Source organism: Mya arenaria, chromosome 3, assembly GCF_026914265.1.
Source record: "Mya arenaria isolate MELC-2E11 chromosome 3, ASM2691426v1".
NCBI lineage: Eukaryota > Metazoa > Mollusca > Bivalvia > Myida > Myidae > Mya > Mya arenaria.
Genome location: NC_069124.1, coordinates 53,535,703 through 53,562,355, shown reverse-complemented (window position 1 = coordinate 53,562,355; position 26,653 = coordinate 53,535,703). Strand labels below are relative to the sequence as shown.

The window sequence follows — 26,653 nt, the reverse complement described above, 5'->3', positions numbered from 1 at the left end:
TCTTGCGTCCTGTCTGTCCAATATTTACACCTCAACTTCCATTCCTTAAATGAACTGCTTTTCGGCAATTGCGGTTATCTTCCGATGAACGCAACATCTTCGGATATTCACCGCATAACAACATACATGAAAATTATTGATCCTGTTATTGCTTGTTTTGTGTCAGCAAGTCCCGTAAAATATAAATCAACATTTATTTGTGATATCTTAAAAGTATTAGTTCCATTAGTGTTTCAATTTTAAGTTTAAAAGTGATTTCAAGTAGTTGATCTTTTTCCGTGTTATAGTGACGTCATTTGATGAAATGTTTCCGGTTACAGTCGGGTCTAGTTCTTTTTACAGAATGGATAAAAAAGAATTACTGAAAGGTTTCTTAAACGAAGTGAAGTATTTTTTAACAAATTTTGAATGAAATAATGAACTATTTGTGTAAATATAAGCAATGAATTGCGGGACTGATGTCATTACCGGTGCTATGAACGCAATTATGCTGGCCAAAGTACGCGTGGAGTCCTTCGGATTGCGTTCTTACCCCGATAATGACATCAATCCCGCAATTCAGTCCTTGAATTAACTTGTTGTAAATAGTTTACATTATAAACAAAACAGAAATCAGTTTTCATATTCGACCGAATGCTGCAGTAAAATTTACTCAAAATCGAATCTATTTTACTTATAAAGATGCAATATTACTCCCAAATAAGATTTAACGCATTTAATGCGATTGTTTTAATATAACAAATGTCGAAAACAATGACGCTTATGAAAGATACCGAGTTTACTTTAAAAGAAATGTGCAGAAAACACGGTATTGCTGCCTTTTGAGACCATAGTAGATCGCAGTAAATCATTTAGCATTCACCAATCATTTCATATTTTGCGGGGTTTTTTTTCAACTATTAGATACACGGTTATAATAATGTTAATAGTAAATCATATTTTCCATAAATGTATTCTTAAGTTAGTTATTGAGGGTGTATCACTCAAACTTAATATTTGTTTTAGATGTGTATGTATTGCTTTTGAATAAGAGTGTCACTTTAAATCACATTCTGTCATAAATGACATTGAGTTGCAACTCACTGGACGGTGAATCATGTAACTTCAAAGGTGAAACTTCTGAAACGACAGCGAAAGGTGAACACCTTTGCCAATTATTGCGAACAAAACGATTTTTGATTTTTGACATGTCGCTTTTATTCACGGTTAGCATTTAATATTTAAAACTTGTTTGATACCAAGGGGTTTCGCAGTTTCGTAGTTTGAGTGATTAAGTCAGGTTATATCTTGTTTTATTTAGGACAAAGAATAAATGGCTACAAAGAAATGGTAATAAAGAATTTCTTTAGATTTACATCAGTCGCCGCGGATTGAGTACGCGTCATATTATTGTGTTAAAAGCAGGAGCAGTTTTCCTGCAACACTACACAGTAATTGTCAAACGTCATCGTTTAGAAGAAACCAGCAACCAAATATCATGAGTCTTTGATAAGTGAAAGGCTGAAGAAACTCAAGAAAGTATCGCCACTGTAAGACACGAAATAAAACAGTCGATAGGAGACCTTGCTTTCATTGATGCTTTGAATTTTGCTAATTACTAGCGAATACCTACCTGCTTACCAATTTATTAAACGAGATGGATACATTTCAAACGGTTTAACGTCCTTTTAATGCTTAATTTTGAAGCATATTAGTGCTGCAAGTCAAGCGTTATTTCCCGGTAGGTTGTTATCGACGCGATTGGATCTACAAAATTCCGTGAGAGTCAAATACGACATTTATGATCAAATCGCAGTATTGATTACAATTTTATTTTTACATTTAATTATTAAATCATGTTAATATTATTTTTTACATTTAAGGTTTAAATCACTTAAAAGACACATGATGGAAAACGTCATTTCAACATCGCGCAATGCTTCTGGTGATGACATGATTCGATAATCGATTGATTAATTGATTGCATTAAGATTTCGCCAGTGGCCAATACCCCACATAAGGGCTACGTTGCATATGCATACATTTTAACACAACCATAAAACGTGCATATACGAAAGGCTAAATCTACAATCCTACATCATACGGTCAATTTTAAGGAAAGCTTTCAGCTGTCAATGAACTGCATTCAACTGTTGGCTGTATAACTTTGCTACACACATATAGTATTGTATACCATTATTATTTTCAATGTAAATTTCGAAAGTGAATCTATTTAATACACTTTTCGTATACAGCGGATGTACGGATAACAATCTTCGGCTAGGAAAGCACACTTTAAAACTGTATAGTTATAGTTTATGATGAATAAATAACCAAATACTTAAATACAAAAATGCGCCTAACATTACCAAAATGCAATTACTGAAACAGTTGGAATTGCCATATGAAGATGTATACGGTTCGTTGTAAGGCAATAAATTTTACTCTTTAATCTATTTAAACCTGATACAACCTGATGAAGGCCGAATGGCCGAAACGTTGTTTCATATTAAATAATTTGTGTTGAATTTGGACTTCTTTAATTATCACCATATACTCTTTAATCTAAGTACTGATAGTATTGCATGGGATAGTTGGCACGATTGTTACATGGAGAGGCAGATTGTAACGTTTCTATGATATGGATACCATTTCCAGATAAAATGAAAGGTATAAAATGAGCCATGATGTTGCGTTTAGCCTTTGCAGTCTATGTTAAAGAACGAGGGGTATGTGGTGTGGAGGTTAATATTACGTAGTGCACAGTGTACCAAAATGCTTCAACTGCTTAAGAACAGACAACGCCAGTGTGGTCAAGTTCTGATAAAAGGCCATTACTCAACATTCCCTAAAGTAGAATCTATATTTCAACAAACGTTAATGCAACAACCTATACTGCCACGTCTTTGATATCTCGCATCAAAGTCACGTTATTAGCCTTTCTATCTGCCTTTGTTGAAAAGACAACACAGCTAAATGATATGATGTGATATTATTTTCAGTCCGTAATTGCCTCCTCAGGGATTTGTTGATAAAGCTCATGAAAAAAGTATAAAAGTAAGATATTGAATTATTTTGCTTTTTCAAGATTTTACCATTCTTGTACATGCATATGTATTTTATTTTACAAAAAAGCAGTATAATTCACTTTCCAGCCTTTATTCAATTTACTATTCTGATGGCAGGTCATAAAATTGCAAACGGGTTTCTTTCAAATAATAACACATTAACTATGAGAAAACCCTTGGATTATCAGCTTGAAACGATCACTATGATAATTCTTTACTTTTTATGATTTCCTATACAAAGGATATTTAGCAGGTTTACTATACTATTCGGATCTATATGCTTATGATTTTTGTTTATTGTTAACTATTACTTTTATTTTATGATGTCTGTCACCTGACCAGTCACATGTGATAACTATGGATTTATTGGTTTCCAAAACCGGTTGTATTGTTTTACTGTTAAGTATTCATTCTTTTTTCCGTAACCAATGAGTCCTTTCTAACTTTTGTGAACCTTAGACTAACAACATAAGGCATATGAAAAACTACAGAAACAAACACAGCAGTTGAAATTTTAAACTTTTACGTAATGTCTAGCTTGTTAATGCGTAGGCGTTGGTGATAGCCAGTTTTTACATTTGAGCTTTAATGTCGACATGAATACCATGCAACGAATCTTTGCAGAAACGCCATATAGACGTGTATTTCTCAGTGTTAAACACAAAGCCCACCAAAGCTCATTTTGTTTCATCATAAGTAAGAAAACATGCTTAAGGAGGACAAAGCTTAGAAGAAAATTGAACTCATTTTTTCTGAGCATGCGTTACGAGTGTGATTGACATTTGCATTAAAACTGTCAATATTAAATAAACATTTGCGTCCTGTTTGGCCAATTAATGTCATGTATGGAGTAAACACTATAGACAAATCGGAAATTCTTCGGAAATAAGTTGTCATATTTGACGAAAGGCCACAAGCACATTGGTCTCCAAACGAAATAAAGTTTATATAAAACCTGTTCATATCACACATGACTTTAAGTTACAAATCACTGAAAGCTGAGATTACATGAAAATTGCAATTTAAACTACAGTGACATGCCACTATCCCAATGCTATGCCTTTTGTTGAATTACACTAAGAATAAACAACATAAAAATGAACACTTGTCCACGCCTGGACTGGACATATAAAAGAAGAAAATATCTTTTGTATAAACTGTTTGAATAAACATGTAGTGTGGTAATTTTTCTATTGACAAATGACTGATGATAAAAATCGTAACAATAAGACACGAAACAAAACAAAAGCTGCTTTTATTGATGCGTTGCTTTCTAAGGTAAGATATTGCATGTATTGTTGGATATATTTCTCAAGGGAGGCACACATTGATATTGAAGTTCAATCAGAAAAGCTGATTTTAAAAAGTGAGCTTTTCCTGCGCACGATAAGAGTACATTGTAAACGGTGTCACATCCTTCAGATGTACCCTATGACCACTTCGTCTTGTATGGCCAATTAACGTTTATGGAGTAAACAATATAAACAAAACGGAATATATTTGGAAATAAGTTGTCATATTTGAGAAAAAAACACAAGCATTTTGGTCTTAAAGGGACAAAAGTAGGATTATGCAAAACAGTTGAATTTAGATGCATTATGAGATTTAACTTACTAACCTTAAATTATCAAAACAAAACAAAACATACAATTTGTTTACAGATAAAAATTAACGTAGCTTTTAATTAAAAAATGGAGTGAACTTCTTCCTCCTATTTCCATTTAACTAAAACGAGTACATTGCAAACGTCGTAACATCCTTTAGATGCGTTTCTAAGATATGAAATATATTAGAGTTATTAGTATTGTGTTTTGATCAGAGACGTTGCATTCGAAATGAGCTTTAATGAGCCTGTGTTTTGTTGTATGACGTCATTTCAACATAGTTCCATGGTTCCCAATGTTACCTGTTATTGGTTACACACGCGGATAAGTACGGTGTACTACGATTAACGACATTTAACTAAGGCTAGCATCACGCCAAGCGCGTGAAAGGTCTGCGTTGAACTACGTGGAAGTAAACATATGGACATGACAGAAAAACGAGTATAGAATGGCACAGTATGTATTGCAGTATAATTACAGTGTGTAAGAGCTGTGTAACGTGAATAAACAGATACCCATCAAATGTGAAAAATGGTCAGATCAGATAACGCCAGTCATATTTCGATCATTTTTTACAGAAGGAAATAACCCTAGAGTCATTTATGTAGCAACTTCATTTTGCCAAACGATTAGACTAAGACTATAACCTATTTTGCTGCGTCTTTGATGCCTTGCATCGAAACCATCTTTTGTCTCGTGTAGATCTGTAATAATAAAAAGCTACGCAACTTCTGTATTCCTATCTGGCCCTGTTGGAAGGATTACCAAGCAAAAGAGTGTGGTATCATATCAATTTCCGTTCTTTAACTTGTGAAGCACCGGTACTCGGAAGTAAGCTTTCCTCGGTGTATCAAAGCATTCTCAGTCCCCTTCCGTTTACCTTTATTCTAAAACAATATTTTATCTGAAGGTCATTGACATCTCAGAATTTCTGTACAGGAAGAGATTTTGAAACTTTTATTTTCATGTTATCAGTAGTACAATGGTTGTATGAAATAGGGCAATAATACAAGCAGAAGAAAAATTAATGTCAATTAAAATCTTAATTAATTATTGATTTCTGATTGCATTTACCGAACTAAATTCGAAGTATAACAACTATTAATAATTTTCTATACTCAGACTCGAAAGAAATAGTTAGCATTTTAAGTCTTAAATATCGAAAGTGCATCCTGCAACACATCCGAGCACAGTGATTTAGCTTTAACGTACCGAATAAAGGCTTGTCTTTAAAGACATAGTTATGTACTAGTAATGGTTTTACTGATCTGAGATCTGATCAACGAACAAATATATTAAAATTTTAACAAATAAAATGATGGGAGGCCTGGGTTACAAGAATCTTTCCAACAGTGTTTTTTACAGAAAGAAGCACACGTGTTTCGTTAATTTAGCCATTGTTGTATCACATTGTCGGTTTGACTTTGTCTTGGAAATGTCTAAAAATCTACTTAGGTCGCAGTAAATCCTGTAGCTGACGGGAGGTGTTTTGTGGGTGTTTTTGGTGAGCATCTGTTTCAGCATTAAACTCCTTCCATGGAAATTTATTTTCCAAATTATTGAACATTGACGCTTTTATGAGCAAGGTGAGCCATTGTCTGAAAAGTCAGTTCCTCTAATTACATCTGTATATCTGACATCAGTGAAAGCGACGCTGTTCATTCCCCAACTAATCGTGTAAGTCATGTATTATGACTAAATCGGATGTACTTAGATAAATCGTTTTTTTATGTAGCTTGGTTTTAACCTTTAGTCTCAGATGAGCATGCATAAATGTAAACGTCATGTGTGTGCATCTTATACATACAAATTAAAGCAGACCTTAAACTAGGACAAGATCTTGTAAATCCGCACTAGTCTCCTTCCTTGCTATTGGGAGTTTCCGAGCGGTGGCCGACCGAGCACATTTGCGGAAAACAGGACATCGTCTTAGATGAATATTTTTTGACATTGTGATAAGGTTTATTCATCATCCCAAGTGAAAAGTGTTGGAGTGTTTATATGAGCATGTAATGTACAATTGGAATAGTTACTTTATATCCATTTTAACATTCGACACAGCTTCTACTTTTACATTGAATGTTTATGTTTCTAAGACAGGATCATGGTATCGAAGAATCTTGTGTGAACATCTGTTCGATGAAAACATTTCGTTATCTTGTGGATATTGTCTCTAGTTACAGTTTATATTGCAATGTCTCATATTTGTTTCAGAAATTGACAGACTCTGATTTCACTTTATAGATTGTGAAATAAACACTTAATTCTAAATGCTTTTTACTGTCCGATTTTTAAGAAAATTATACTGAAAGCGACGTTTCATGTGCTGGTGGTCAGCATCCAAACTTATAAAACTTGATAAAATATCAACCGGCTATCGTTTGGCTAGTTGGCAAATAATAACAATCTGGGGTTGGTCAATTGTAAAAATTGGTAAGATTTTCACCATTTAATAAACAGTTTGTCTTGCTTTAACAAAACCAAGCCCGAATCAATTTATACAATTGACTTCTGGTGTGTTTCATTACTTAACTAACCATTCTTTTAGTTTTCAGGTTAGACAAAGCGGTAATACAATATAGACGAGATAATTTGTTGAATAATATCTTCAAAGTTTATATTTCGTCATTTTACCCGAATGAAAGTCGGCTACCTATAGCATATAATGAATGAAAGAGACGCTTGATTTTTACATTGATATTTTTATTCTAGGAATAGAGAATAATTTTATACGTTCTATGTGTAAATCATATAACACTTAATTTTACATTAAACAAATTAACATGTACCATACACATCGACTATAACATGATTAAATACACATGTAATGCTTGTTTGCAAAAGCAACACTGTATACAATTCTGAGCCTTCTCAAAGGAAAAAAAACCCAACACGTATCAATATTATAACAACGTTATTATTTATTAGCTAACTGAACAATGTCTCATGTCCAAAAGAAAATATAAATCATCTTGCAGGATTTAATTAGGTTAAAAATGAACAGTTTATTCTGTCAATATTTGAAGATCGTAACGCTTCTTTATCCCGTTGAATCGTGTTTTTATTAGAGATTTTTCGATAAAGACAGCCTATTGCAATATGTAGGAATTATAAGAACCGCTTTATTAATCGATTATTTTGACCTAGCTGTTGGTTGGGTTCAGTCTGATTAAATTCAAACACTAACTAAGCTCTTTATATTAGGAAGACTGAATACTTTAGTCAGTTAGTCAGTTACTTTATTTGTTCAATTGTATTCTATTAAAAGAACACATTTTTCAAATTTCGTTGTCATTTCATCTAAAACACTGGAGTAAAACGTAATTAGTATACCATAGGTCCTGACAATTGAAGCAAGCAAATGCCTAACGGTGTTGACAATGCAAGAGCCGTACATCCTTAGCTGTATTTGACGGAATGTCGTTCTTCAGAGTAAAACGTACACGTTCAAGGTATTGAAGAAACAATCATTAATAAAAACATAAATGACTATGAGCATGCCAAGTAGCACCAAATGTTTGTTTTTACCACAATTCTATGAGTCAACGGTTATAGCTAAAGCACAAACAACACTTATAGCAGATGCATTTATCACAAAACAGCCGAGAACTATCATCAGCTTTGAACATCTGATTTACAATGATTTAGTGTCATTGACAGATCCATTAGTACGATTTAAGCAACATACTCTGGCACTTTTGTTCGATCCGAATGCTGGTTTTATCACTAGACGCTTTGGGCAGCACTTGCAACAGGTGTACACACTAAATAGATATGTTGTTTGATTTTTCAAAAATGGTTCTTCTCTCGGCAATCACGCACAAGCATAGTGTTCAAGATTGACGTTTTCACTGACAGTAGCTCGTACCACGCGTTGTGTTACCAACACTCTGTCGATTTTAAACGTATTTGTCATTATAAACTGCAGAATACACTATGTAAAGCTAAGTAAATTCCTTGCAATTATTAGAAATTCTCATACCGAGAAAACACTTAGTCTGAATTGTCTGAATGTAACCATTGCATGCATCTCTTTATTAATGTCCCTTTCATGCATTGTTTTTTCATAATTAAACACCACGTATTTAACCGAAAGTCACATTTCAAATTGCAGTGTGTGGTACAAGTGTTAAAGCATTACAGCACCTAACTCGTGTCCTTTTGTCCATGAACCTTCGTTATCTCGTATATATCAATGCAATACCATTGAGCTTAACATGTTATTTTCGACATTCTCTGTGCTTGGAAGAGCTAGGACCAAATTTGAGTTCCACAAGGTTTGATGCTTTATTTTTAAGAATCCTAGGGATGTAAATCCTCGTTATCTCAGTCCAACGTCGGGATTAGCTGAAAGGGAGAGGACAAAAAGTGACTAATTGTTTGTGGTAGTACAAACATTTAACAAAAAAGTAATCGCATGAAAAACCCTAGGTTAGGGGCCCCTTTTCGCCAATAAAAGTTGAGTGGGCAAAAATCGATAATCCCCTGCTGGAAGAAATATGACGCAATCTGGTGCAATTTTAATATGGATGATACATTGCGTATTTTCAAAGAAAAAAATATAGTTGTTTTCCTTTTATGAATCTTCATTTAAACACAAACTGGTGTGTCTATGCACAACAATAATAATGGAATGTTAAACACGGGATTAACAGGGCGGGCGAGTAATTGGTTCGGACGAAAAAGTGGTCACTGACCACTACTTTTATTTTTATAGTCAGAAAAGTTTGACTAATGTGGATACATACCAACATATCGCTTAGAGACCTCCATGGAACACAGTCGTGTCTGAAAGAAGACATCTTATCAGTTCCCTTTCTACGCTAAGCGTTATTCGTAAAGTATGTATTATTACATCCAATCAATCAGTTCCTTCTTTAAAATAAGATTGTGATATTGATTAAATTCACCTATTTGGCTGTTTTCATAACACTCAATATGACAAACAAGTATTTAAATACCAACAGCAATAATAAGAGTAACTGTATGGCTTTACTTGTTGATAGGTTATTAAATTATGTTTCAAATTTAAACTCACTCTTTTTCCGAAATTGATATTAGTTCGGATGGTCCGTCGATTTAAAGGCATAATAGGTCTGGCGTTTGAATCTCTCCATTCTTGGTATGGGATTCTTCTTAAATCGGTTAACTGCAAAGAAGGGAAGGTTCATTTTAAAATAACAACTGACCTTACTTTGTTTGAACATATTCGAAATATACAATCAGTTGTTTAAAGTTATTGCATACAGCGTCTTAATGCGAGATACCTTATAACAAACATAATTTTGATAGAAATATTATAACATTTCTATCTTATCAGTACTAGTATTAGAACTCACCTGTTTTGAGGAAATATACATGGGCTTGTTCAATATGATCCAGGTGACCGTCTCCCTACAGCTGGGTTGTGTCAGCGATCCAGCGTATGTCATGTAGTGGTCAAGAGATTTTGGTAACAATTTGTCTACTGGTAGATGCTTAACATCCGTGCAAGAATCTTAAATAAAATATGTTTGTGCCAAGTTCATTATAATGAATTGTTTATACCATAGCGTTATATGCTGGTTGCCAGCTACAACTAAAACAATATATTTGCTTTAAAACGCTTAATGTTGCCTGAAGATTTTAAGTATTATTATTGAAAGATAACATTTACAACAAGATACAAATGGTATATTCTAATAGATAGACTGAATTAGTATAGAAAAAGGTATACTGCATTACGGAAATAAAACCTTTGTAAGGATCTTATGTAATTATATTACATTTTTATAAACTCATTAATTAAAAATATGTTTCCTATATCTACTTTACTGATGGCTTTAAACTGAGCTGATTACATCTTGTACCTTGTTTGTCTATTACATAAAACTTTTCTTGGAGAAATTGGAAGGCAGAATTCTCGTAGTCCCCAACCTGTAGTAAAGAAACATCAGTTCAGGAACAATTATGACCTTATATAGAATGAAAACACGCAAGTTGAACCTTTTACCACGGAAATATTGCACAGGCTAGCCGATTGAGATTGTAATATGAAAGTAATTGCTCGTCCATGGTGAATAACATCTTTTCATGAAAACATTACAATCAAGCATCACATAAGCATTGTCGAATATTTTGCCAAATAAAATGATTTTGAACTTACAGATATGAACACCGCCAGGATAGCAACGCCTCTGGGACTGACTTGGGCTACTGAGTGATTTGCATACAAATCCGAGTTATAGGCCATAAACTGAATCTGCAAGAGAAGAGGGGAGTATTGGAGACTACCAATATAGTTTAACACAAATTGATCATGACTTTGATGATGATTCGATTTACTGCCAGGAGGAACTGCAAACGGTCTGGTTACCGTGATATCTGAAATGATGATTAGAACTAATCGCTGCCAGAGAAACCTAACCAATCCGTTTGCTGTTCCTATACATATACTCTGTAACTGAATTCCTCTATTGTATATATATATATATATATTATGATCTTCATCTTATTGAAATTGATAGGAAATATGCATTAAAACTAGTTCAATTTAGAAAACATGGCATATTGCTATAACATTACGATTTACTTTCAGAACACGTCAAAAATCTACTGAGAGCACTTTCTTGTGGAAAGACAATATTACTGGTTTCATGCTGTGGATGGTTTGTATTAACTAAGCTGTATACTCTTGCAAAACTTGTACCTCTCCAGCAAAGGCCTTGCCGTCGATGTGGTGCTCTGACCCAGACACGTTTTCTCTTCCGAAGTGCAGCTTGATTTGGTAAAGGCGATAGGTGTAGGAAAGCGGCCCCGCCGTGAAGTTTACAGCGGGACTAATATTATTCACGAGCAACGTCAGGTCTCGCTTGTTGTTGCGAAATGTACCGCTGACCTTATTCAAACAGATAAATGATAAATATTAAACACTCCAATATTACACAACATTGTTATTTTTATTGTGAGATCTTCATTGTGTCGACAATACATAGGGGATATTATGATAGGACGTTTTTTTCTGCTGGCCTGTATCACGTCGTGTTCGGTGTGTAAACATACATGTTTAATCACCGAACGAGAAGTGGTGCAGGTTACCAGAAAAGCGTTTTCATCGTAATATACCTGCCCATTTAATGTTTCGTTTTCAATTCTATTTACATTTACCGCCATCTGTGCGCGTATGAATTCGAATGTGTTACGTAGTGTTGTGGAATGAAGTCAAGGGAGGCTACTATAGCAAAACGAAGTCAGAAGACACATAATTCACTTTATTGAGTAAAATAAGAACAAAATGTTTGATGTTTTAGCAAAATTAATAAAATGCTAATACGAAACAAATATTAAATGTCACAGCACAAAATACAGAACAACAAAAAAGTGGTACTTATTTTACGAGTATACACAAATTGCCATTTCCTGAAGACGTAACGCGGCCATTTTAAACAAAGTAAATATTCGTGGGATTTTTTGACGATCATAATATGCAGAATTGAGGGAAGTTCATGAGTCAACGTTATTTCTATCGATGAAGCGAATTCGCCTTCTTCTTTGTATTGGCGAGCTGCTCATATTTATGATAATAAACATAGATAATGCAACAATTTATGAAGTTCGAAAAGGCAAACAATTAGTTCACTGACGCATGTGTAAAATAGCTGCCTTGATAGATTGGAAGTGTTCTCTTCTTCTAGTTTGTCCTCATGGTTTTTTGAAGAACATGAGAAATATGTTCCTGAATATAAACATGCCTCTGGAGCGTGAGTAAAGTTAGTTAATTTAATGTATTTAAAAGTTTACACGTTTTACCGGCTTTTTTGGTTACGCTATTTTTAGCAACGCGGAAGTAGTTCCGAGATTACACACGGTACTCGCATGATACGGAATCAGAAAACGACAGTGTCATGATACGGATTAAGAGCCGATGTCAGAGAACATGTTAGAAATGGATGTCAATAGAAATAATGTTAATTTTATGAACGCACATATTTTAACGCCGTTTGAATTGAAACTTTTAAATTTCATAACTTAACATATAAATACATCAAGTGATAATCAGCTGTCAATCTTATTTCGGTTTTGGTTTTTTGCTCTTGTAGGTGTTATATAGCCTTAATGCTTTACTGTTATACTATGTATTGACATCTGTATATATACTATCTTTAAACGAGTTTAACCTGCCTGATGTGTTATTACTGCTGTATGCTAATGTGGTTGTACCTGCAGTTTTGAATAATATAATGGAATTGTGATGACACGTACCGAAGCAGTCTCGAGCTTAAACGGCTGTAGCTGTGGATCATACAGGAGTGCCTGTGGCTTAATGTCAATGGGAGACTGGTTTTTGCCCGTTTTACATATCACCCAGTCCTCGTTGTGGTCTCCCCAAGAACTCGGACCTGAAAGGGAAATCAGTGTTTATTTTTATTCTTATTATCATTAAAGTTTAAGATGTCTCCTTGTAATTCTGAAATATTATGCAAATGAAAGAAAAATGTGCAAATACATTGGAGAAATCATCAAAGCACATTTGGTGTACATGCTAATGGGTCACGATTTACAAGATCCCAGGGTAAAGTGACCAGCTTAACCAGCTTTACAATTAATCTCAAACAAATAGTCACTTGCACTGGAATACACCTTATTCGGAGTGAACATTTCGACAAATAAGAATGGATGTTTGATGAAAATGTGAAGTTTAAGTAAATTTATCTTTTAGTGTGTTCATGCAAGGATCATCCAGACCAATTAGCATTGCTTAAACCGACCGAAATGTTAAAATACGCTTTTGTTTCAAACCTTGTTCTTGCATTCAGAAAACTCGTATCTGTATATGTTTAATGTGGACAAATGATGTAGCCTTTGTCATCTGAGTACAATCCATCATTGGCGTGAGTAACTCTTCAATACATCTGAACGTTACTGACTGTAACCGAATCAAAACAAAACGTCGCCCACATTTAATCATGAAGTATCAGCGTCAATCAATCTCATGATGGGCCTGTCTTTTAAAAAAGAACAATGGGTACGAAAAGTGAGCTCTACTTATCTGTACTATTTGAAAGGTCATGCACAATGCCAGAATTGTTCAAGACGTTTAACCCCATCAATTATTGTCTAAAATAGTTCATAACTTAATAAAGCAAAATTAAGGAAAAAAATAATTGTTACATGGAATCGCCTTGCTTCGTTGTTGAAAATATATGAAAAGACTGGATTGCTGTCTTTCCAGTAACCAGTAAACATGTTCGAGCCATTCAAACAAAGAATCCACCAGACCCCAATATCACAAAAATATCTAAAGACAAAACTCATTTTAATCTCAATCCCATTCCATTTTACCATACATCATCAATACGTATCTAAAACCTCGAATGGTTTATTCTTTTAAAAAGCACAGTGTTTCATGGAATATGCTGATTAAGAACATTGGTCAATAGTCCAAAGAAAACGTATTCTACAGCAAAACATTTTGATTTTTGACTAATGGGCTTGTCCTTGTAATTTTCGTTATATATGTTACTGAGTACAACTTACTGTCAAGGATTTTTTGCTCTTGAATGAGTTTTTTTTTAAATATAGCCAAAATGTTTTTCTCACAATATTTGTAGGCAAAAGTTTATAAAAAAGGAGAATCATGGAACATATTTGGATAAAAATGTGCTTTGATAAAATTAAAAGCGTTGAGAGTGAGATTTCACTGTAAGTTTGTTATATTAGTGTCAGTTGACGGCTAACACAGCAACCGATTTTTTTGTCTTCGGAATTGTAATGAGTTTCAAGGGCGCAGCCTTTGCTTTGTTCATCAGCCTGAAACAATGATCATGGACATATGTGTTCACCAGACGAATTTTAGAACGCTTTTCCTATTCAGAAGACCTAGTATCAGAGGGGTAGTTTATTTCGGCTACATCAACTTCACCGAGTTGATTAGGAATGTCACACCTCGCAGTCAGCAATGATGATAAATCACTTAAACGCCATTGATTCTACTTTGACAGTAAATTTAATGTCAAGGGATTGTCCCAATCAGCACGAGAAGCTCACGTTTGTTGCCGGTCTTGTTTGCTAGTAAAATGCAGGTGTAAAACAATGTTGGTGTAAACCAAACAGACAGTTTACAACACACTACGCCTTGCAAGGGGTTGATTTTATAAGGCAATGCGAAACTAAAATGTATCGGATTCGATACACCAGAGGATGTCTGAAACTCTGCTAATATTGAAAGTGTCGTTTGCAAGATCAACATCTTTGAGATTCTCCGAGCAAATACTGAGTGTAGCTTCTCCCTAGGATTTTTTTTAATTTGACAGACACTTTTGCATTATTAGTCCTCCCTTTACACACGTCTAATGTTATTTCTAATAACGGTTATGAATTCAACCCATCGTCAATTTAGAACTTTTAGTTATTCATTGTGTAGTTCTTCAGAAATCGAATAATGAGAAAGTTGCAACATACAGATTTTCAAACATCGAAAATGAAAGCAATAGGCTTCTTTTTGAGCCAACCCATATGAGACTTTCTATACTTTTCTATGAAAAAGTCGCACAGTGTTATATATGGGGGCCATGACAATAATCTTAAAGTCACCTTTACCCAAACCTTTTCAGAGACATACTTGTACGAAGGTCTCTTTTGCAAATGATCATTCTTTTTCAATCTTTGGACGATTTCATCGCATACAAATACTATACTTGTATATGTATGCTAGCATTTATCGACTCTGGATTAGTGAACCATTTCACATTATAAAAGTTGCAGTCTCACATTTAGTTGTTCCTTAACAGGCATGTATGAGTACTCGACTACAAGAAAATACAATTAATGCTGAAATAAATCAGCTGGATATAGTTTAATTCATATAGATTTATGTAACCTTTGGGAATTGAATTGATGATTATGTAATGTGTAAACCCACAAAAACAATGTTCTTTTTTATCTAACTGAGCAACAGTATGTATAAGTAAATTCTATGTATATTAAATAATTGAAGTAACAGGGTCATTTTTCCCCCAATTTTTCCATGTTTAAGTTTAATTCATTCAGTTTTGATTCATTAACTTAAATGGACTTTGTAGAGCCTTCTGGTGTATTTTAACCACATGGAAACACTTTATAGAGGTGTGACATGAAACTTGTTCTAGAGAACGTTTAATCGTTTAGCCTTTATCGACCCGTTTAACATTTTTTTAACTTGGTCTTCCACATAACTGAGAACCCCATGTTACATGCGGGCAAAGATGCCCATAATGGCCAGTTAATGTGATATATTTTCGGAGATAATCCATGACATGCGTGATGGTATCCGTTTTTAATTACATTACGAATGTTCTTCTTGTTTCAGATAAAGCAATAAAGCCTGATCATAAGAAATTGTGTGTTTTTTAAGCCACGTTTTTCTTTGTCTGACTCGAGATGATCTTGAAAACAATGACATTTGTCTGCGCCAAGTTTGGGATTGCCACCTTTTATTGAATATCAAACACCAGATGTTCTTTTAACTCTTATTACGTATTCCTTTGCCACTACTTACTTTTGACGTATCAAACTGACTAGTGTTTAACAGTAATAAAGAATGATTTGGTCTGAATTATTAACATTGTAAGAAAGAGAATATTTGATCATCTTAACTACTGTATCCTCCATAATTCGAGACATTATCCCATACTTAGGTACTGGAATGTATCTTTTTTTTCTATTCGATTAACGGCTTTCACCGCGTTACGCCAAAAGTAAATGTTGTTCATGTCATTTTGTAAACCAATAGTGATACCATTATACATTGAGAATCGATCTCAATGCCGATCACCTCACGATCTGAATACTTCGATATTTCAAAACTTACGTTTACCTTTCGGTATTTGTGTTTGCATGAATATAGTTAAGTGTCTTAAAGAGACATTAATCTTGATTTGAGAGCATGCGTTACGATACGATTGGCATCTGTATTCAAACTGCCGTTATGCCACTAACCCTTGTGTCTTATTCTTAAGCAATAACATTCTTGCACGTACAAGTAAAGGACGATCAACTGGCTGGTACCCGAAAGCTTGGAATGATCGACCACTTATATTTAATTAAGACAGACGATAAACAACACGAGGCCTCAATACAATAGCTGCTATTAATAACAGAGTTGATAACTCGTTCATGAACAAATATTGCACGAATTTCCGAATTGCGTATCCTTTTCGGGGTACTTTTAAAAGTATTTTTAATCGTCCAATTTATCAGAGTGTTCAGCTAAAACTTAAATTTGAGTTCAATGATTACAATACACTTTTCATGTTATTACCTTCAGAACGGCGATCTTAATGTTATAATTACAATACAGACTGTCTCGCCAGTGTCGGCGACACAGACGTGTGAAACATATGTGAATCAGGTGTAATCAAAAGTGAAAACATAAAACTTGGTTTCCATGTTTTAAATGTCATGTTCATAAGCCTGTAAAGATAAAATTTTGTCGAGCCTAATGACATCGTTTTCTTCGGGTCTCTCTATGGGTAAACCAGAACAATCCATGACAAGGTTGTGTGTTTGAATAGCTTTTCATATGTCCATTGCAAAATGTTATCTAAGCTTACCTGAGGCATATCCGTCATAACCCCACCAACCACTCCAGTGGTCCGCTGCTGGACAGTAGCTCAACACTGAAGATGTAAAGGAAGAAAGTATGAATCAAAAGTTCGAATACATATGTGTAGTGGTATTTATTTAGAGTATGTGAAATAGTGTTATAAAACAATTTGAATAGAACAATGACCAAAAAGACACTACATGTTGTTAAGTAAGGCAAAAAATGGGAGAAAACAACATTCGTTAAAATTAAATTCTTTTAAAACATGTAGTAAATAATTTGAGGATAACAAATGGACTTAATAGTTTAATTTTTCGTCCACATAATGCAGTGCAGCATATCAACGTTGCAGAATGTGTATCAAACGTCAATACTTTAGAGATACCAGCATTCAACTTACGTGAGACCTTGTTCAATGACAGGCTGATGATAAGATCGCAATAAATAAACATAAAAATACCGTCATTAGTTCATGTTACTATTATCGATACGTTTCATGGAAAGTTGATGAAAATATGTTGCGAGATATTTGAACGAGCTTCCTCTGAAGGCAGAAAAATATTGCTATTGGATATTTTTATCTGCTAAAAATACCTGTTAATGATACAAGTGCATGCAAATTATGTTACATCCGAAATGACTGCATCTTATATCTGATTTGAAGCAGATTAAATGTCTAAGCTATGTTGTTTATCTTGAATTATTGGCACATATCGCGGGTGTTAGCTGTATTATTTGTTAACTGAAATAAAATTACTCTGATTATTTTGGTTTTATGAAAGGACAACCGATTGCAAGAGTATTGTGTCATATCATTTTCTGGGTACCGATTCAAGTCAGATTTCCTTAGTGCAGAAATAATTTGTAAAGTATCAATTCTTGATTTAGGTTTGAGTTTTATTCTTATTAATACTGTAACAACCATTTTGTAACATGTATAAACTCGTCAGGCTTAAAAATATTTGTTATGTAGTACTTAGAATATTTTACCTAACATAATTCATTGCCTGTTGAAAAGCATCATATAAAAATAAATTAAGAATATAATGAAGACGCAGATTCTTCGTGTATAACACATTATGAATTTCAAACATATTTGTGCCTAAGGTCTTTAGGCGCATCATTTGATAGAATCTTTTACGGCTTATTCATTTAGTTAATATTCAAGTGTTAGCAATATACGTGCGTATTATTAGTCTGAAGATTGCAAAGAACGTAACGAAATTTGCTCCTCTATTATATTGCTTAGCTAACAGATATGCCCAGTTTGTTACTGTCTGTACAACGCGATGTGACGAATAAAGACCAAAACGTTAACTGTTACTTAAGCTGAATAAAACAACAATAAATGATCGCCTCTTGGATGAGGCAACTGTTCTGCATTCCCATGTTGGTTCCAATTGCTTAAAACCATAATGTTTGGGTTGTCTTCATGCTGTTTATGTTCCAACTTTTGCCTTTGGCGTAGAGTTTATTGGAAACAAATATTGCGAAATTTTGACTAGCAATAGAGCGTTAGCAGGCTTATGACCGGTTAAAAAATATTTGTTTAAAACAGCGGAATTGCAGAAAAGAAATGCATGAAAGCATTGTTAATTTATCCATGATTGTAGCTCAGCATTGTCTCAATTGAATTTATCTTGGAAATGTGTGAAAAAAACGCTATCATGGTGGCAATCAATTCGATAGCTGACGAGAAGTATTTTTGTTGGATGTCAGAATAACACCCCTTCCGGGCACACTTCTCATAAATAATTGAGCATAGACGCTTTGATGATCAGAAAGGTCCATGAAGAGCCATCCATAAATCTTGGTACATTGAGTTAAACAGTAGGATGTCAATGTTCATTTTTTTCATCTGAACGTGACTAAATAACTATGGCAGACTCCGATGCTTTAGAATACTTTTCAAAGCTAGTATAATTACACACTGATCAATATTTTGTTCTTTGGTGTCTTTCATCAAGCATGACAAGATAAAGGAAAACTGACAGTACAAGTATATACCATGTACACACAGATAATCCAATAATAGATAGTTTCTGTCCTGATTTAGATTTCACGTGATACTGAACGTACCATTGTATTCCATCAGCAAAGACAAATATGAAAAAAACATATACATTGAAAGAATACAAATATATTTAGTAATTTTAACCTTACTTGTACCATCCTTAATCACAGAGAGAAGATGGTTTATTTAACAATTAGCAAATAAATGCGTACTCGGTAAAAAGATATGTATGGTTATACTGATTTGTTTTGCAACAGAGAAGCTTCCTGTGTCATTGTCAGTCTGCGACTTCAACAACAGACAGCGCTGAGTTTGAGGAATATGTGTACATGTGCTTAATAATACAGGCTTCTGTGTTCTGAAGAGATTGCATTTTGTTCATCACAGCTTTATGTATGTCATTCAGCAGCACGTTACAGTAGTCTTGATGTGAGTAGAGAGTTCACAAGATATTTTATGGCGTCAAGGTATCATCTGATGTGACCCATTTGCCGTTAGTGACCATAGCAAGACCGAGTTTACATTCTGTTCCATGTCCATCCTTGAATTCAGCAGATTGTTTACCCATTTGGTTGGCATTATCTCAGAATACATTCACAAATATATCCGAAACTAGAGTAGCATTGAGTTTTGATGTAAATAGTATTACTTATGTCAGCGTTCAGTTTTTACGTTCTATTATTTCAGTCGTGCTGAAACTTATTTTGTATCTTGCTACATTGCTTCACAACGTATTAAGACTTAATCGTTTCAAAACAAAAATATTAACAACAGTAGCGGCCCCTTAAAAACCAAGCAGGTACTGTTTATCCGATGAACGAAGGATCTTTTTGCGGAGCTCTTCTCTATTTCGTTGATTTATGATGTGTCAAAATTATAATTGTATTATTTCGAGGACATAAATCGGAAGTGAAATGAGTTGGTTGCTTTTGGAACATTGATCACATCAAATCTAAATATTGAATCTAAATAAAGCAAATCAATTATCTTAAAAGGTTAAAATAACACCAGTATACAGCAAAGAACACGTTTGTGTGTAGTTTTAATGAAAAAAACGCTTAAAGAACCACAAGTTTTGTAATCCAAAGTAGCCCAAAGTAACCTTAAAGTTTTCTGCAATTAGTTGATTGGGAAAATCTTATACTATGACAATGACGCGGTTCCTGTTTCGTTCCAGTCACTAAACTAAATATCTTATTCGTCACTTATCAATGAATATTCACGATGGACATATCTTCAATACAAAGTAAAAAAAAATGATAATATTACAACAGGTATATGGAAAGATAAGAATAATGTATACAATTTTCCCTGCACATAAAACCGACTATCCATAATTGTATATTCACTAGCAAAATAGGCAAGTTACATATAATAAAATAAATGTGGGGAAAATATGTTTTGTTCAAAAAAGGCCATTCTCAATTCTATTCAGCATTGACTTATTATGGGACTATTTACTTGATCTACGACTGATTTGCGTATGTATTTAGCGTCTGTTCGAACGTCCGAACGATTTGGTGTTTAAATGAACATGGTCAGGTTTGACGAGCTCCTTTGTTTAGTTTTTAGAAGTGGTAAAATATTAATGGAATAACGGGTTGAACTAGGCCTCTTGAAAGTTTCTGAGTACATTTGATGTAAAAGTTTGACCCTTGCTTCCAGTGAAGCTTGCTATTTTTGAAAACAGTTCTATGTTTCATTCCATAATGTAAAGTCACACAAGAGGCTTTTTATTCCTTTTAATAATCATGTTTTATTTTGTATTAAAAAAATGATATAAGTCCTTAAGTGCAAACTTCATGCCCCAATATTACGCAAATACTGATATCAAATTTCAATTTAGGGATCAATTCATTTCATCTATGTTTTACACCTTTTAAAAAGCGCATTCTATCATATAATATGTTGATTGCTACCTTTGGTCAAGTTTCTTAGGGGAAAATATTTTACAGCCAAAATGTATTTGGGTACATTTTTTTAACTTTTACTTAAGTATATTTTTTGCGCTAAAAAGTCTTTGAAATATTGACAAATGCTTATTTTAAACATTAATAGAATAATACTTTCTAAATAATATCAAAATATGCAAGATTTTTAATCATTCTATGAGTCTTTGTGATAAATTGAGTTGAAATTAAGATTGAAGTTTGAATTGAGTATTTTGTGATATTTTGGCCAGAATTTGATTACGATAATTTTGGGAATATTCAAACTTCAGCGATTGCCCGTCACATTACTGGTTGCGATGCTTACATTCAACATTTAGGTCGGGGTGTAAACCATCCTTCTATTAAACACTAACGTTGCTAGTATATCGTATACGCACATATTATCCTGTATTCCTCAAAAGAGCGGCATATGGCATGTGGCCTTTTAACTATTGCTTTAGACTGAAACGCGATATCAAATGCTTTTGGGAATATAAACAAAATTTAATTAAGCCCACCATTTCGATTGATTTAGAATAAACACTATGGTAAGAAAATTCCAAGCTTGGCATAATAAAAGTAAACAACTTTGTAAGAGCATCGTGTGTGACATTGCCAGCACACCTATATTGCTAAAGGGCAATTAAGATAATCATTGAAAACTTTAAAAATGCCTTAAGGTGCTGAAGGAACAGAACAGAAGAAGGAAATGTGGATAATCAGCGCAGTTAAGTGTATATTTGCTTCATACTGTAATCGTTTTTTGGACCGGTAACATTATTTCACAAAAATAGAGACAATCAATGTGTTATTAAAGACGTTTTATCTGAAATCCCAAACATGAAAGGTGTCATATACACCCTTGCAAAACGGTGTTAATATAGTTGTAAACGTCTATTTTGTTAAAGTATAAGGTATAACATTAATTCCACCAAGAAATGGAAAGGTAAGGAAAGTAATTGTCAAAAATCATAAAACACCATCATTAAGTCCCTTGCAATGATTCCTTTATGACCTTACCTGATTCAAGGAAGAAGAAAATAGTCAGTAACACAATAATATTGGAATCCATAATTGCAGCCGTATGAGCTATCTTAATTTTATTCCCACACACTTTGCTTTTTATCCGAAATTTCTAGGTACAAGCTCTTTCTAAGTTTATTGTATCCATTTTAAATACTTCGTCCAAGATCACGTTCTTAAATATTGTTGTTAGATACTTTCATTGTGTCGATCATACCGTTTTGCTTTTAAGTAACACTTGTGCAAGCGTACATTAACAAATTGTTTTCAGAACTGTACACCAGTATTTTCTTGCAATTCGAGTCTCGGTAACTACACTCCTTTAATTCTGCCGAACTAGCACTTCTGATGATTAGAACTGTAACAATAATACTCGCTTTGAGAGAACGAATCGAGAATGTCATTAGTAGTATTGTTTGTATTAAATATCCAAGTCCGATTACAGAGTACCCAAAGTCATTGGCGTCTTCGTTACGACTGGTTTAGCCGATAATGATACTGCCAGCTATGAACATGCCTGTCTACAAAGCTGGTAGATACTCTTAAGATTTTCCATTTGTTTTTAAATTACCCAATTCATTTTCTCGTTGATCAATTTTCGATTTATTGCCTGTTATCATAAAATGGAAGAGATACAAAGACAATAAATCGAAAGTTACGGGAAGTTCACGCGACATGGCTTCAAGAGTCTGCTTCCGATTTTGTTCGCTTGATGCATAGGGTGGTTGTTTTATTGTCTACGAGTTTTGTTCTTGGCATATTGACATTGTTGAATGTCCATTGACAAAGTCATCTATATCATAAAGTAGTAATAGACAATGCGTCGTATGTAGGTTTATAAGCACTCGATAACGTTCTTTGATATCATGCTGACGTACCATCACTCAGTCAATTCAATACCATTTTATATCTATTGAATGCTTTTCTTCTCTATTACTTTTCAACCTTTATTGAACCTTTATTCAAATAAAACCAAGGTACTGCAATCCAAACAAATGTAAGCAGAAAAAAGTGAATAACGATCATCGCCTTAAAACATTTTTGAAAAATCATGATTACTTTTTTTGTTTTTGGAAATGCTTAAGTATAACAGTGCATTTATTAGATCATAAAAGCAACAATGTCACATGTAATAAAGAAATACATAGACAAAAATAAAACATATGTATTCAAAGAAGCTATTGAATGTACTTAAGGTTTGTTATAAAGTCATTCAAAATCGATAATTGACATTTTTTGATCGTAGATATGTTTGTAAAGCAATCAGATCGTAATATAAATAATTCAATATGTTTATGGGCTTCATAATTTTCTTAGAACGTTATTAGTCAAAAAAGCATTCTAATTGAAAAATTTAAAATAATGTTAGTATTAAAATGATATTCTGGTCAAGAAGATACAGATTTGTTTGCTTGAATATCAACGTTTTGTAAATTAAATTAAGACTATATTTGTTGATTTCACTGTATTTCACAGAGGGATTCCAGAAAAAAAACGGCAACATAAAATTTGAATTCATAGTGAAAATTTAATAATCTTCACTTTATATTTTATAACTTTTTTAACATTGTCGATTCGCTCAGCTTGGCAATCAATGGCACAATGCAATATATCAGGAGATGGCGTCTCTTCTTGTAAAAACACTAATGATAAATTCCTGTTATATCACTCTATGTGGCTGGCACAGCGACATCTATCACTTAATACAGCTTATTCATTGTATTAAAATAATGGCCGCCCTGTCAGTTTAGATTAATAACACTGCTAGCAAATCAGTAGCCTAAATAGCCAAATCTGTTTGATTCGTTGTCACCTCTTCAATATTTGCAATAACTTACTTGTTAACAGTGGCCTCTTAGAGCCATTGAATACACTCTCGTCCGAACTATAGAAAGAGGTATTTTTGCAGCGGTGTTATTTATCAAACTTGTCTCGACCTTTGTTTTTCTGGCCAAACTCTAGACGTTTTATCAAATTGATATCGCACACGCATTTCCTCGTATTACGTCTGTGTTCATCACCGTTAATTGAATTCCGTCAATTCCTAGAAACCAAGAAAAAAACGGAGAAGGTTAGGTTAGGTGAAACATAAATATTGTCCTTCGACTGTTGAAATTAAATGTTCAATGCCTCTGTTTGTTTTTCAGATAATTGAATGTTCTTTAACGTAGCATATTACTGTCATGTTTTCTCTCAATCATTTTCTCTCACAGCGTACTCAGCCCCTAAAGCGATTTAAAGTTTCGGCGATTGAATTTAAACCTTGATGCTGATTATATTGATGATAGCACGTTTGAAAACGATATAGACGAATTACATTTGTTTCTTTGATATTTGAATTTGCCAATAAGGTACAAATTAGGTGTTCCATAAAGCAAGGATTTACTATCCAAACCATTCTATTGACCAGTAAAGTGTGATGTTTCGTCAATTGACGAGGCGTTACCAGGCTTCCATTCGCGTCATCTTAAACTGTTAAAATAAAGGGAATGATATCTGTCCAAAAATGCTGTCCTAATTTCATACAAATTGAGAAAAACGTTCTACATATCAAAGTGTATTCAAAACAAAAGTGCTTCTGAACTGTAAGACGGTCATAAAATTCTCTAAAATGTCCAATGCAAAGAAAGCCTTGATTCTCTTCCCAAAGACCATAATCAATTCTTAGATTCTGGAAATCCCGTTGCTGCAACAATGTAAGAGAACCAGAACAGGATTATCAAATAACAGCCAGCGTTCTTAACTGTGCTCGTTGAGACACTCTTCTGTAATTGTAATAATTTGTAGACATTGACTCACCATCCATATAAACGGCTTTGTTTCTTGCCCGGTATTCTGACATTGGGCAATGAAGTCAAGGTAAAAGCCTATTCGAAGTATTGGATCTTTATGAATAAATTTGATAAGAAGTTTGATATTTCCTGACCAAACCGAATGAAATCATTTAATTCACAAAGGACAAACCAAACAGCAAACCTTGCTCATTATCTTTTTTTTCTCCTTTAGATCATATGGTAAAGAAGTAGGCAGACCAAATTAAGACTTTGATATAGTCTGAAACTTTGAATAAATTACACTTTATACAAGATGGACAACTACCGCAGCGAAATGAATTGAGCATGAGAATATAAGACCATGCGAAAAGAAATCAGAAACTGGCCTTTAAATAACTTTAAGAATTTAGAATGAAATAAAATGAACAAATCTTGCAGCGAAACCCTGTCAAGATATAGTTTGTGCCACAACGATACAATATCGTCGTCACTGCAATGGCGGGTCATTCTGACCCCAACAATCATTAACGCAAGAGATATCGGCCTTGCAATACTGGGAACATTGTCTCTGATATCCATACACATTTTCAAGTATTAATCTCGAACACTTATATAGTTATATCCAAGGCTTTGCTTGACTTTTTCTGAGTATCAAGTGTCTCGAAGTGTTATGACTAAAGTTGAAGGGACGACAAGATATAAAAAACGTGTAGACAATTAACAACAAATGAATACTTTAAGCAAAGAAAAAGAAGTTGTCGATAAACCAAAAGTAACACGTTTTATTTGGTCAATTATTGAACATTTTGATGTGAGTGTATTGTGAACAAAATTATTGCAACAATCCTAAGACGATGAAATAAGAGATATTCAAACATGTAGCAGAACAATTCATATTTTGCAGTTAGTTGTACATAATGCTTTTGACAATTTAATCATAATAGGCTTGAAATTCACATTCAATAAAGTTTATTTGTGTGTTTTTTTAAATTAAAAAAGAACATTTTTAAAAACAAACTATGAAAGAAAAATGTTTGTCAACATTACAGTACATTTATCAGGATCAGATAACATCGATTTCAATCATTTATTTAACATTAATTTCTGGAAACCACATTTGTGGCTGAATACTGAACCAATCGTACCAACTATTAAAATGTCAGGCATGTCATGAGTCTAAATATTACCAAAACACAAAAAATGGATAACAATTTACGCCAAGTACATATAAGCTTTGCCATTATGATCAATGAATCTGAAGTTGCTGAATTAAACCAAATATATTCATATAAAGCACCTTTCACTATAATTCATTCCAACAATCTTTTATGCTAGTATTTTTAAAAGATACAAAAGAAAAAAATTCAAAAAGACACGCATAGTAGTTTTTAAAGTATTACAAGGCCTCGATCATTTTACCACGCGAGTTATATTTTGTTGTTTTAAAACCAATCATTTTTTGTTTGTTTTTGTGTGTTTCTTTTTTTCTTTTTTTTTTGGGGGGGGGGGGGGTGAAGGCCAAAAATTTTCCGGCAAATAAACGCCAACCAAATAACTAATACGCCGTTTAGAAAGTAAAGTATCCATAATGCACTACTCCGAGTGGCAGTAGTGTTTTCAAAGATATGCAGAATCCCCTATGAAAGATTGCAAATTAATTGTTTAGGGAGTTCTAGTTTGTAATCAGCATCTACATTT

General features: G+C 33.7%; 1 protein-coding gene across 1 annotated transcript; it reads right to left on the bottom strand.

Annotated features, from left to right (window-relative positions):
- Window positions 1-8,870: 8,870 nt before the first annotated feature.
- Window positions 8,871-22,339, bottom strand: LOC128228075 (putative carbonic anhydrase-like protein 1). Its single transcript, XM_052939161.1, has 10 exons — window positions 22,179-22,339; window positions 17,221-17,286; window positions 12,893-13,029; window positions 11,340-11,528; window positions 10,797-10,892; window positions 10,501-10,567; window positions 9,991-10,148; window positions 9,690-9,800; window positions 9,400-9,439; window positions 8,871-8,998 (listed from the first exon to the last, which is right to left on the bottom strand). The coding sequence occupies exons 1-10, from the start codon at window positions 22,228-22,230 to the stop codon at window positions 8,973-8,975; spliced, it is 942 nt and encodes a 313-aa protein (XP_052795121.1). The 5' UTR covers window positions 22,231-22,339; the 3' UTR covers window positions 8,871-8,972.
- Between the last annotated feature and the right edge of the window lie 4,314 nt (window positions 22,340-26,653).

Excerpts from the sequence above, each read along its gene's own strand:
- LOC128228075 (XM_052939161.1), bottom strand. The coding sequence starts at position 22,230 with ATGGATTCCAATATTATTGTGTTACTGACTATTTTCTTCTTCCTTGAA. Across the intron at positions 9,801-9,990 it reads TGTATATTTCCTCAAAACAG|TTAACCGATTTAAGAAGAAT; the intron begins GTGAGTTCTAAT and ends CCTTCTTTGCAG. Across the intron at positions 9,440-9,689 it reads ATATCAATTTCGGAAAAAGA|ACACGACTGTGTTCCATGGA; the intron begins GTGAGTTTAAAT and ends GTCTTCTTTCAG.